The sequence below is a fragment of the Ursus americanus genome, chromosome X (genome assembly GCF_024610735.1).
Source record: "Ursus americanus isolate L20-20 chromosome X, mUrsAme1.1.p, whole genome shotgun sequence".
Classification (NCBI taxonomy): domain Eukaryota; kingdom Metazoa; phylum Chordata; class Mammalia; order Carnivora; family Ursidae; genus Ursus; species Ursus americanus.
In genome coordinates this window covers 118,435,202-118,448,672 of record NC_142164.1, presented here as the reverse complement: position 1 = coordinate 118,448,672, position 13,471 = coordinate 118,435,202, and the positions used below count along the sequence as shown (strand labels likewise).

General features: G+C 48.3%; 1 protein-coding gene across 10 annotated transcripts in view; it reads right to left on the bottom strand.

Moving 5' to 3' along the window:
* The window catches only part of PUDP (pseudouridine 5'-phosphatase), a 617,886-nt gene that overhangs the window by 529,752 nt on the left and 74,663 nt on the right, over positions 1 to 13,471 (bottom strand). For 2 of the 10 annotated variants that reach the window (XR_015723233.1, XR_015723235.1), the window contains 2 exons: positions 6,296 to 7,367; positions 3,954 to 4,085 (listed from right to left, as the gene is read on the bottom strand). The exons of 4 other annotated variants lie outside the window; for them this stretch is intronic. Coding sequence is in view for 3 of the 6 variants with exons in the window: in XM_087859402.1 (XP_087715528.1) it covers positions 8,492 to 8,773 (282 nt within the window). In the remaining 3 variants the exon portion in view is untranslated. 4 more of the 10 variants (XR_015723234.1, XM_045813672.2, XM_045813671.2 and 1 more) reach the window with 4 other exon arrangements.

Below are 13,471 nucleotides of genomic sequence, written 5' to 3'. Positions count from 1 at the left end.
CACTCCTCAGAAGGCCAAAGACCATGAACAAAATCTTAGCAGCAGCTGGAGGAAAGAGACAGATTGCTTTCAAACGTAGGTAATTAAATCAAAACGATGAAGTCAGATAACACAATCGTTAAAGGGTAAGAGGAAATTAATTTCAAACCACAATTCAGTATCTAGTGAAGACAGCCTTAAAAAGTGGTGAGACAGACGTGTTTAGACAAATAACTGAGATAATTTGTCATCAGGAAACCTATCAATGTAAACACTCAGTGCTGTTACTCATTGACTGGGATTTCTACAACAAGGATGAAAGTTTACTCTTAAGTTGGTTTCCTTTTTTGTTTCTGATTTTTATATGGAATGTCTTTTTCACCACCAGCCATAGAATTGATGTGACTTACAGAAAAATAACTATTGTTTAGTTAAATATCTATCCGTAATTTAGTAAGACTTTGGAGTATCAAATGCATACCCACTCTTTCCTAGAGTGACTTTTGAAGACATGCCATTTTCAGTGACTTTGGATTATATATGAATTCCCCATCCCTGTGACAAGGAGTTTTGTAAGTTGATGTATTTGATGGCATGTTTCCAAGGCCTCATGCTTGTTAAGAAACTAGAGAACATTAGGATAAATAGTTCTTTATAAGTTTTATGCCCTAGAGAAATATATTATTAACATTATGGTAAATAATTTCAAATAGTTTAATATAAAATACTCATTTCATACGCAATGTTGGAGAAACGCATGTAGAATTTGGCAATCATGGGTTTCGGTCAACAAAAGGCAATGCTTTTTCATACAATGCCTTAATACTAATGGGGTAGTCTGACAATCTCCAAAACAACTTTGTTCCAAAACACCTGCTGCTCTGTGGAGAACCAGGAAGAGAGAGGTAACTATTTAGTCCTTCAAAAACCACTTGGGTCCAAAGATGCACAGAAAAAAGTTAGTTGATTTGATGAGCAATCAAATCAGTTTAGGCAACACCATGACCTGGGTACAAGTCTCACGTTTCTACCTCCTCCCTTCTGCAGACTTGATAAATACCCTCGGATGGGCTCTTACTCAGTTCTGCATTAACAGAAGAGTTTTTCTGATGAAATGTTACAACCAGTAAATACATCCTGTGGCCAATGGAGATAAAAGTGCTATGTTCACAAGATACTATTAAAAAAACTCACGGGAAACCAGAATATTTTTAGATGTCTTGAAGATCTGATCTTCAATTACTAAATGTCCTTAGTAAACCAAGTATCTTCAAACCAATGATTATATTCAAAGAAACAGGAACTTCAGGGGCTAAGCACGGACCACTGTTTACAGAGCAGAAACGATCCATATGTCTTGATAAGGCAATTCTCTCCAGGGTAAAGCAGATGTCTTCCAGACCTCCTTTCTCTCTGTTAGCTCACTGAAGTCCAACCAAGGGAGTACTGGGTGGAAGAATCCTAATACGTAGTCATTAGTACATTCTTAAAAGTGTTGTGTATGTTTCACTGAAGAGGAATTAAGAAGAGACTGTATCACGTCTCAGGGGCTGTCATCAGTATCAGATGCTTCCAAAGGAGGTGCAGTAGATAGTGAAATGCTAGGGAAATGGTACAACACCGTGTAACAGCCAGTAATCCCTGCATGTTCCCGACAGAGCACACATTAAATGCATGAAGAAAGCACAATGACTCCTTAAACCTTCTCAGCAGGAGTCATTGTCTAAATTGGCATTATTATTATTCCTCTGTGAAACAGATGGCTTGTTAGTGGGATGCCATTACTAAGAGGCACTGGGGCAATGAGGCTGATGTAGGAGAGTAAGAAAGACCATGTGTACCTTGGCCAAACATCAGTATTTTCCTTTGCATGAAAAAATAAGAGTTTGGCCTTGGTTGTAACAACAAAAGAACGAACAATGTACTTGAGATTAAATTTACCCTAGAGGAAAGTATACATTGATATAGAGCTGTATCTTTGAGGGAAGCATGAGATCGCTTTGTGTTCTTCATGCAAAATGGCTTAAGGATTAGAAAACATACATATTTTGGAAGAAAGAGATATCAAATTCAACAAGTGATCATTTCAGAGATCTTTTGTTTGCTGCACACAAAGGTACTAATGTTTCCCTCACAATATAAAAATGCCATTTTACAGTGTGAGTGGTGTTTGGCTTTTTAAAAAAACAGGTCAAAGAGTTACACTTACGTCTTCCATTTGTTAAAGGATAACTTTTTTTAAAGAAGGTAAAATCAAACTCCCATACATAACATGAACTGACATCAAGGATTTTATTCAATTCAATTAACTGGTGAGGGATCCAGTAAGATGTTACAACCGGTTTGAGGGAGAATTGAGAGAACGGACCTGTACACTGACGATCAATAACGCTGAAATGCATTTGCTGAACAGATATAAAACTGATCAACAGCCAGAGGCAACCATCAACAGACGACCAACGGTGGTCACATTTGCATTCATTACCATGACTTTGCTACCACTCCCTGTTAGAAATTAGCTCCATGACAATCAGTGACGCATCAGCAGGCAGGGTGAACCCAGTGATTGTGTTTCTCCCATATTTCAATACCTTTCTCAATGTTCCCACCACAACAGGCTGAGTCAATGTAGTAAAAGGGGTTCACTGCCAAATTGTAAGGACGTCGGGTAAATGAGCCCAGAAATGTGCTAATAAGGCTATTGGTCACTAAGTATATATTCTGAATTCAAGCTGTATTTGCATCAAAGGCTGTGTTAGAAAAATGTCTCTTTTTAGAGGAGGTGGATGGTTTTTTGTGAGGTAGAAACCACGTCCTCAAATGTGGACATGAACCTAGATGTAAGATACAGGCCAGTTACCTTCACGCTGAAAACAAACTACCATGGCACAGTTCAGAGTGGGCCTCTGAGTGGAAGTCCACCAAGACGTTCTGAGGACACAGCCTCTGAGTGGAGGTCCAGCGAAAGGTTTTGAGGGTATAGCCTCTGAGTGGAGTTCCACTGTGAGGTTTTGGGGGCATGTCCTCTGAGTGGAGGTCCACCGAGACATTCTGAGGACATGGCCTCTGAGTAGAGGTCCAGCGAAAGGTTTTGAGGGTACAGCCTCTGAGTGGAGTTCCACTGTGAGGTTTTGGGGGCATGTCCTCTGAGTGGAGGTCCACCGAGACGTTCTGAGGACATGGCATCTGAGTGGAGGTCCACTGAGAGGTTTTGAGGGCAGAGAAAGATGGTCAATTTTGCTAATAAGGAGAATAATTTCTCAGGGCTCGTCCGTGACATGGTGTTTCCACTGAGACTGTAAATAAAATGCAGTTACACTCTCACTTCTATCAGCTGCTATGGCACATTAAGACCAACACTTAGAACAATGAAGTCATACAGGAAGTATATAAATATAACATATACATACATATACATACACACATGTATGTAAGCATATACATATATTTTACATTTTCCAGCCAGGGTTTAGAAAAACTGAAAAGGAAAAGAAATGAATGCAAATTGAATTTAATTTTGTCTTGGAAAAGGAAGCAATTTACATATAATACGTATATGCTTAGGTACGTATAAATACACACACATATATACACACATGCACGAGCACTGACACAGAAGAACGTGTATGTATGTGCATTTGCCATACAGGACTATCACATGATTCCTCAAATGCAATGACACCGTATGATCATTCCCATACAATGTATGATTATGCACATGAGTGTTTTGGTCTCTGTTCTGGGCTGTGTCTGTTTCGCTCTCTCAGCTGGGACGTTGTGGTTTGTCAGCACTAGTCAGGGTAGGCTGAGCCCACATGGGATAGGAGGCTGACCGCACGGGCTGGAAGGACCGCTCACGTGGTGATTTCCTGGGTGCTGTGGGTCACCCGAGTGGGCGCTGTGGCACCCAGGGAGGCATGGCGGGCCGCTCACTCGAAGGGCGGCAAACCGAACAGCTCGGGCTGGAAGTCCTGCAGGGAATCCAGCACCAGGGTGGCCTTGGACGTCAGGTGTTGGTGCAAGTTCCTATCTGGAACCATGACCACCTGCATGCCAGCTGCAAGGGCCGCCTCCACGCCGTTGGGAGCGTCTTCAAACACGAGGCACTGTGGGGTGAGGAAGAAAGACAAGGTTGAGACGGCCGTTCCCGCAACCAGGCAGCTAGACTGGGTTTTCATGATTTTTATTATTGACATGCCTGCCGGCGTTGCCACAGTGGTGTACATGAACACAGAGATGAAGGGGAGGCTTTCCAGTCTGCGAGCTGCGGTGAGGCCAGCACACCGCGTCTTACACACGGTCCCGCGGGCTTCCTGCGGCCACAACTTTACAGGTGACAGCGTTCTGCCGCGGCTGCCAAGGCCCTGGTGACACGTGGTCCAGCTGGGTGGCAAGACGGGATGCTGGGTTTAAAACTCTGTTTTCTTGGAATCATACATATCTGTGCCATCAATAATTGAACATTCAGAGCACGAGAGTAAGGTGTGGGGGGGAAAGACACATGTGTTTTAAAGGTGAACTCACTCCAGAGCTGGACATGTTTTAGGAACTGCAGTGTGGAAAGTGAGTGGTTAAGGTATCTGGATGAAAGCCTGGGCCTCTGTGTGAGCACCGAGGCATGCAGCGAAAATCTCCAGCACCAAGACCAGCTGCCAAGAGCGGGATCTCCGTCGGCTTACCGTGCAAACCCACCCTATTATCAGGATGACTGCTGGTCCGTCAGTCTGTGCGCTGTGTTTATCAGACAGCTCCTAAACATGCTATCTCGTGAACAACGCCCCGGGACTCTCAAAATGAGCGATCCTAAGTCTACACATGCATAGATAGGCGGTCATCCTACGTCACTCTCCATCCAGGGAAGACACGTACCTAGAAAGTTGCCTCAGTTCCTGGAAACAGCTTCATCAGTTCTTCTCAGTGGATTCTACTCTGTGGGGGTCCGAGATGTGCAAAGGGGGCTCCAGTCACGGCTGTGACATGCTCCCCCACTGTTCCCACTGTTGTCCTCAGGTGACCCCCAGCTGCCAGGAGGTGCCATGGTCACACCCTTCCACATTCCCAACCCCTTGTCCCCCTCCTTTCATCACGAGAACGGTGTCCCTAGTGGGTAGTGGCAGCTCACTGTGCTCGTGACCCAGCGAGGCTCACGGATGCTGCTCTTGGTGCAGTGTGACACCGCAAGTTCTGCACCCTCTGCTGCCTTTAGGTCCCTGGAAAATCCATACACATTCACACTCACACGCACACACACACCCACAGGCTCTTACACACACACACAGAAACCGGCACTCAGGCACACGTGCGCACACTCACACACACATTCACTGGCACTCAGGCACACGTGCGCACACAAACTCACACACTCAGACACTGGTGCACACTCAGGCACCCACACTCACAGACACATACACACTTACACTCAGAAACCTGCACTCTGATACACACATGCACACGCACTGATACTCATGTACATTCAAACACAGACACACCTACGGTCTTTCCTGGTGGAGTGTTCTGGAGCACATACACGGACTCTTTCCTTTGCCCTTCCCCATCCTTCCCTCCAGCCTGGGGCTGAGAGATGTGAGCCAGCTACCCTGTGAGGCAGAGGTAGGGCTCAGTGAGGCCCTACGCATCATAATAACACCCCAGGGTCAACTAGGCTACCTGCACAGAGTAAGCTGAGGTCAGGGCTCAGTGAGGCCCTACGCATCATAATAACACCCCAGGGTCAGCACTAGGCTATGCTCACAGAGTAAGCTGGTTTGCCCCGGCAATGGGCCTTTGAGCACTAAAAACTAGGCAGATTTAGAGAAACAATACACTTAGTCCCTTTGCCTTCCTTCTGAGAACTTAGAAAGGCCCCCGGGCTCTTTTTCAAGCTCTCAGCTTCCGCCCTGAGTCAATGGTCTCCATCTGAGTGGGACAGAATCTGCTTAGAATGGGCACTTTTGTTCTTTAGCTCGGCCTTTGAGACTTCCTCTTAGTGACATTTCCATCCCTGCCTCTTTACAGTTAAGACCTAATTGCATTCTAAATGTCCTTCATTGCTTTATCGGGGACCAGGGATGGACACTTAGATGTCCAGTGGCATTGTGTTTTTGAATGATGCCCTATGTTCTCCGAGGATTTTGAAGCTTTATGCAGTCCAACTGTGAAATGTCAGTCGGTACAGAGGAAGGGATTTTGTTGGTCCCTTGGGGTAACCCTGCTTGGCGAAAGTCATGAAAGCAGCTTTTGCTCTGCACCTTTTGAGGGACATGGTGGGCGGGCAGGTGGAAGGGAGATCTGGTGCTTCAGAAACCGTGGCACTTACCGAAAAGAGGGCCCAGAACATTGCAGAGAGCATCACACCTGAGAGTTCCTTCCAAACGCCACTGTTTGCGTTCCAGGACACACCAGAAACGGTTAGGAGTGACGCGGAAAAGCTTTGCAGGCATTTATGGCCGATGCACAGAGCACCTGGCAATCCTCTTTTGCAACGCTGGACCGTTTCCCAAGGTGTGCACATTGTCCTGGTTTCTCTGTTTTCCATTTGTACTTGTCTCCACTAATTTCAGAATTAGTCACCCAGATACAGCAGAGAGATCTGAACTGTGACGTGTGCGATGCCCACGAGAGTGCGGAAGCCTTGGAAGGCATAAGGAACAGTGAAACGTCTGGGGAGCGCGGCGTATCAGCAGCAGCACGCAGCTGACAGAACACGCCGTGCCACGGTGGGCTGTTGGAAACATGTCAGTGTGCACAAGCACGTGAGCCCCGGCTCGCCGGCTGCCACGGGACAAAGCGAGGACGCAGGCCAGGGTGTGGCGTTCCGCAGCTGAGGGACGCTGCTGGCCGGGAAGGTGCCGAGCACCTGCGGTCCGTGACGCAGACGCAGCCAGCGAGGGACAGCACCCTGACTGTGTGCGTTCTGTCAGGGGCACCACAAATGCCTTTGTTCTTCCTCCTTTCCCACGGCCACGTCACGTCGTGGCCTTCCAAACACATGTCTCAGACGCGTGAGCTGCACATCACACATCAGCTAACCAGATGGCACTGCAGAAACGTGCAGGTAGTGAAACAGGACTTCGGGTGTTGGAAGGCGAACCGGCCAGCCGACCGGAGGCCGTGTGGGAGGACGCTGTGGCAGGAACACTCGGCACATGGGTGTGAGCCGTGTCCAGCAAACGTGGCACCTGCATGCCCAGGCTGTTCACCCTGTGGAGTAATCGCAGCAGCCAGATGCAGGACAGCAGACGCACAGCAAACATGCACGCTGCCGAGAACCACCCCGGTGCTGGGTCTGCGCGGCCAGCCTCCCCACCACTGCGTCCAGGACTCGATTCCTTGTGACGCCACAGCATCTGCAATGGGGCATGTTCTCCGGCGTCTTCTGAGATGCAGAACTGCAAAGCAGAACCAGTCCTGTATTTCGAAGCACCTATAAAAATGTCCCAAAAGCTTTTTATGTCCTCCTTCTTGCCTGTGTCTTGACTCCTAAGATCTAATGTGTTTCTAAGGACCACGCATGGGGGAGAAGTGCCCAGTGCTGAAACACCTAGACATTTTATGAATAGTCATTGCACAGCTGATCTACCTACTGAAACCCAAAAATAAATCTTTGAAAGTTGCCCGAAACGACTCTGCCTATTAATCACAGCACTCGAGGGTCATAAAAGCATTGAAAGATATAAGCTAGAATAACACAGCTCAGATATTGCACATATAAAGGCAGAAAGAATGCGTTTTATTCAAATACCCAATATCTCCGTGTGGTTTCCACCTGCCACACCCGGCTCACAGGGAAAGAGTGTCATTCCGCTGAACGTTGCATCCCTAAGCGCTTCGCTGTTCCCCAAGCTCTGACCTGGCCCTTCTCACCCTGCACTGACTCATTACGCTGGGCCATAAACTCCTTCGCACCCACTTGTAAAATGTGAATTGCTTACTTGCACTTAGCTCTTTGCAGGAAGGAAGGTGGGGGCGTCAGACACCTTTGTCCCCCCTTGACCCCGCGTCCCATCCCTGTGCCACGAGACTCACATGTGGACCTGTGTGTGGACATGGGTGTGGTGCACTCTAACGTAGTGATGTTTTGTAGCATGGCACAGGTACTCCGGGTGGTGGTGGCTGGTAGGTACTCCAGGACACGCTTCCACGACTTGGAGGAAGCTTGTTGGCAGCAAGACTATCGTCCTCCCACCTGTGTGCACGGGACAGGAGTGCACCTGGCTGTAAGGAGGCAGGGCTGGAGTACCCACACCTTCTTGGGGTGCCGTGGCAAACCGTAACATCTGGTGAACACCTGCTCAATCAGGGGAGATGCTGCAGGTGTCCTGGCCCAGGACATAAAGCAACAAAGAGACTATAGGGTGTCCGAGCTGGAGGACAGCAGGTGACCCAGTCCTGTCCTCGTCACAGGAAAGGGTTCTGAGCCACGGGAAGCTCGGAAATGAGCTGGAGATCACACGGGCGTGCAGGTGACAGAATTTAGGACCAGAGCCCGGGTCTCCACAATGTAATGTTCTTTTCACTTTACAAGCTGAAGGCGAAAATAAATCTGAATTCCATCTCCAGAAGAGGAGATGAGCTTAATTAAAGTGCAGCCTGAAGGGTTTAATTTAGAAAGAATGACATTTGCGAGTATCCGGGAGGTGAAGCATTTCAGGGGCTTACCACCCGGAGGTGCTGAAAGCACTTCTGTGAAGACGTGTAAGGAGAACAGCACCGGGTCAGGCGGTGTCCATGTGCGTGTCCTTGCAGCCTGGTCATCAGCTCCACCCGGGGCATCACGGGGCCCTTGCACTTGAATCTTTTAAAGACAACCAACCTATAACTAAGACGTTCTGTTTCATGACGAACCAGTAAGAGAATGCTTGTGCGACAGTGGCAGGCATGCACAGAAATCCTATGCATGGGATTCAGCAAATACTTAAGCAGAAGGCAGTCTGACGGTGGAGGCACGGGACAGGAAGGGAAAGGTCATTCCAAACTTCCTGACACGGTGGGTGCCAAGGGCCTCTGGTTTGCTGGAAGGCACCCTGGTTGTGTGGCAGGCTGGGTGTGAGGCCACTGTGGGGCGCTCAGCAGAGATGAGGCACCTGTACGGTTGTGTGGCCAGGTGTGCAGCTGCGACTGCAAAGACAGACGGGGGAGAGTGGGGAGGGCCTCGGCAGCTCTGGGCTTCTGTTCCCCCAGAAGGGACAGTGAGCAGAGGGGGCAGCAGCAGAGCTGGGTGAGGGGCCATTCTGGAGGGAGGGACGGCCACCGAGCCGTGTCCTCTCCATCTCCTCCTCTGCTCTGACTCCCGGGTGATGCTTTCTGCTTGGCTCCCACAGCTTGAGAGTCAGTGTCCCCTCTGTGCCCTCTGGTCATGTCCTCACCAGCTCAGGTCAGCAGGACCAGGACAGGGTGGCGGTGGCCCGAGAGGGAGGGGATGGATTGGATGAGGGTCAGTCTTCAACTCTGCACCTTTGCTCCCTGGGGACAGAAGTGCCCAGACAGACTAGAGATTTCACTTGGTGACTAATCCTCTCTTTCCAACCGTTACAAGGGTCCCTTTTAAGTTACATGCTGTTCCATAACTAGCACTTTCCAAATGTGACTACGTCGTCTTGAGGGAACAGGGCTTCTCCCTTTGGTGCTGAAGCAAAATTTGATACGAAGTCCCTTGAGGTTCACTCCCCAAACGCTCAGAGACGACCTGGGATCGTCTATGTGCACGTTAAGTACTCCCACGGGCGCGCCCGTCGTGATTCACCATCCATACAGCCAGATACGATCTGACTCCAATCCCTGAAATCAGCGCTCAATGAAACCACTATTTTTAAGTTAAAACTCCGACTGTATGAGCTTTCATAGATTTTATTCTGTGCGTTCCTTTGGTAATACCAAGTTTCGTTCTTACACTGTGAGACTTCAAAATTTCAAGGAGGCCTTAAACTTTATTTCTGATGGGTTTTCCGTCGGCAGGGCTCATAACTAAAGTTGGTTTTATTAATCTCCATGTTCTCTGTCAGACAGCGAATTAGTATAAATCAGTACCATGATATTGTGAAGATGAGTATGTATACATGTCATTAGGTGTTTACTTAAATAATAAACCTTTAAGTAATATAAAAATGACAGACGTTTGCATCTGTTTTGTTATTACTTAGTTTTTCGTTTATATTATGTGTCTGTCCGTCCATGCACCCATCTATGCATCCAACCATGCGTTCATGCCTGTCTATCTATCTATCCATCCATCTAACCATCAGCTATCCATCCATCCTTCTATCCATCAGCCATCTATCCATCCATTCCTCCCTCCATCCATCCATCATCTACCTATCCATCCCCTCCTCCATCCATCAGCCATCCATGCATCTATTCCTCCCTCCCTCCATCATCTATCTATCCCTCCCTCCCTCCATTCATCCATCCATCATCTATGTATCCCTTCCTCCATCCATCCATCCGTCATCTACCCATCCCTCCCCCAACTATCCATCCATCCATCCATCCATCCATCCATCCATCATCTATCTATCCCTCCATCCATCTATCTGCTATCAGCTATCTATTGACTTACCTACCTACCTACCTATGCACCCATCCCCCTACCTGTAGGTACAGATCCTAGCTGTGCTGTGGTCCCCTATGAAACACTGTCTGACTCTGACACAACTGACAAGTACTTTGGTACTGTGACAAGTACCTTGCACTTTGCAGAGCTACTGTCTTCTTGAATTAATTTTGGTCTGGAAATCAAAGAACAAAACCAGCACTGACATAAACATATTCACAACCAAATCCTCTAGAGTTCCAAGCTACATACATGAATGAACGGCACCACTAAATGGATTTCTTTTCCTGTTGAGAAAAGCCTTTGAAGGAATGGAGGATTTAACAACTTGGTGGTTGTGGGCACGTGTGAGAGGCGTCCTGAGAGATTGTCTCATTTTATTCATAAACACTAGAGTCCATTTTAAAGTGTATGCGTGCAAATTAACTGCTGAGCAAAGGACTTCGACAGAACTCAGAAACCTTCGTCTAACGGTCTCTTAATAATATAGATTCTGTGTCCACCAAATCTGTCAGGCGCCATTGAGAACCCCCACAAAGCTCTCAAAGGCACTGGGGATTTTAAAGATTCATAAAACAAGTCTTAGTAGTTTCTAGACACTCAACAGAATCCTTTTTCTCCTTTTCCTACTTTATGTATTTAAGTAAGTGTGCAAAATTGCTCCCGTTTTCCTCAGGTTTTGCACAATACTCATGACAAACAGGTATGAGCTGGGGCCCCTGTTGGTTTTGTGTGTTAGGAGCTAAACTATGACATCAGCCCCCTGAAGGTTATCCATCAACATAATTAATATGCTTACATATGTGACACACGGGCTGAACTGAGTTCGCACCAAATTCACGCTGAACACTGACTTCCAGGATGTCACTGTGTTTGGAGACAGGGTCTTTACGGGGATTTTAAGGTTAAATGGGCCATGGAGAGGGGCAATCAGACAGGCTTGGAGTCCTCATAGAAGAGGAAGAACGAGACTGCTCCGCTCCCCACTCCCACACCCAGAGGAAAAGCCACGTGAGGGCAGAAACCAACCTCACCAGCACCCTGACATTGGACTCCCAGCCTCCTGCAGAACCAAGAGGGTATAAATGTCCGTCGTTTAAGCCACCCCATCTGTGGTGTCTTGCTATGGCAGCCCAAGCGCACAATCACGACGTGCAGGGCATCAAGTTGTACTTAATTGTCAACCGGCACTTTGTCGGTGGAAGAACTGCCTTTAGCCATCTCACATCAAAGGGAATCCATGTTTCCTCCACGGCCCAGCTCCACACGTGCCTGGAACAGCGAGAGCACGGGCATGTCTGGCTGTCTTTATGAGGACCAGCTGCAAAGCCTCAAGCACACGGAGCTGTCATGGGCAAAGACAGTGCCTTTGCTGCCCTGTGGACATGACTGTTCCGAGCGGTCTCCAACGGTCCTGTGCAGGAGAGACTGACATGCAGGGAACGCCGACGTAAGTCACTGGGCCTGGAGAGGATTCAGCTCGGAATGTCCAAGCCAGCCAAGGGCAGCGCTGTCCCACGTGAGGTGCACGTGTCACAGCCGCCAACGCAGCAGGTGCGTCTTCAGGTGTGTCTGGGTCCTGGCACCTGTTACTAGTGGCCCAGCCACCTACTTACTGACCAGGAGAGCTCAGTGAATGGATCTGTGCTGTGGTGTCCACAAAGATGCCCTCCAATCTCCTTCCCTCAAACATCTAAGGCGGCCACTCAGGGATGAGGGCTGGTTTTCACACCACATCCTTGCAAACTCAGCATTTCCAGAAAGGAAGGTGTGCTGATTCTCGGGTGAGGCTTGCGATCATCGTGTCTTGTCTATCGAAGCGCATATTAACGTGTAATTCTAAACTGTCCACTCCCATGTCATCATGTGCGGCGTTTCCAGAACGGTCTCTGATGCACCAGTCCAGGGAAATCTTTTGCAGAAAGCAGATTCTGTGCATTAGACGATGGACTGAGGGTTTGTGATGTGCAGTGAGCACAACAGTGATCCTAGAAGTACTGCTTGTGCATGAATCTCTTGTGTCAACTTCCCTAACCCTAACCCTAACCCCAAATGTAGAAGCTTGTTTTCAGGGGAAGGCACTGAACGTCCCCAAAAGCAGTGCTCTGAGGAACAGTATTTGGGGGGAAGTTTTCCACAACATACACCTGACCATGGCAGGAGTCACACTGACACAAGTAACATTCACTGGCCTTGTTTCCCTAGATGTTCTGAATCTTTCCTTACGAAATCACTTTAATTTAAGGGACTCACAATAAACAAAAACAGATGACGCCAAGTTTCACTCTAAATGTCTACAGGGCTTCAGCACTGAGGTTCTGTTTCTATCTCATTAGAAATGAAAGTGAGTGAAAAGATAAGGAGCTCTGGGACTCCTGCCCTTCCCTCCCCTGCCTGCTCAGGTGTGGGCTCTGCTGAACGTCCAGGACAAAATGCGCCAAGGGGACACGTGGTCAGGTCACTGGGGAGGGTGTCCTGTCCTCTGTTCCTTTCCTTTAGAGAGGGGAGTACAAACATCATCTCAATCTTGGGATACAGAGCGGCATCTTTCTTTCCCGTCTATAACCACCGATTCAGAGAGAGCTCCTGTCAGGAGACGAGCGGGGACAAGGTGCGCGAGAGCAGGACAAGGATATCCTGGAGCCTGGCAGGAGGGTGGTGGGAAGGGGGCCTTGCTGGGCAGAGCCAGGGGATGCAGTGGAGTGGGTGTCTGAGCCCTGAAGGTGGATGGGGAACAGTGGGGAAGGGGTCCTGGGTTCTTATGGGCTGAGAGCTTCTCTCAGGAGTATAAAGGACAAGCCCCGAGTTTCCAAGGCTCTTCTTGGGTTTTGCAAATGGCATGTGGGGAGTATTTGTTGCTAAGACTCTAAGCGGAATCCAAATCCTGTCCAGAGTTATATGCATGATCAGAGAAGCCCACTCCGGGTCTTCTGCTCCTAGGAG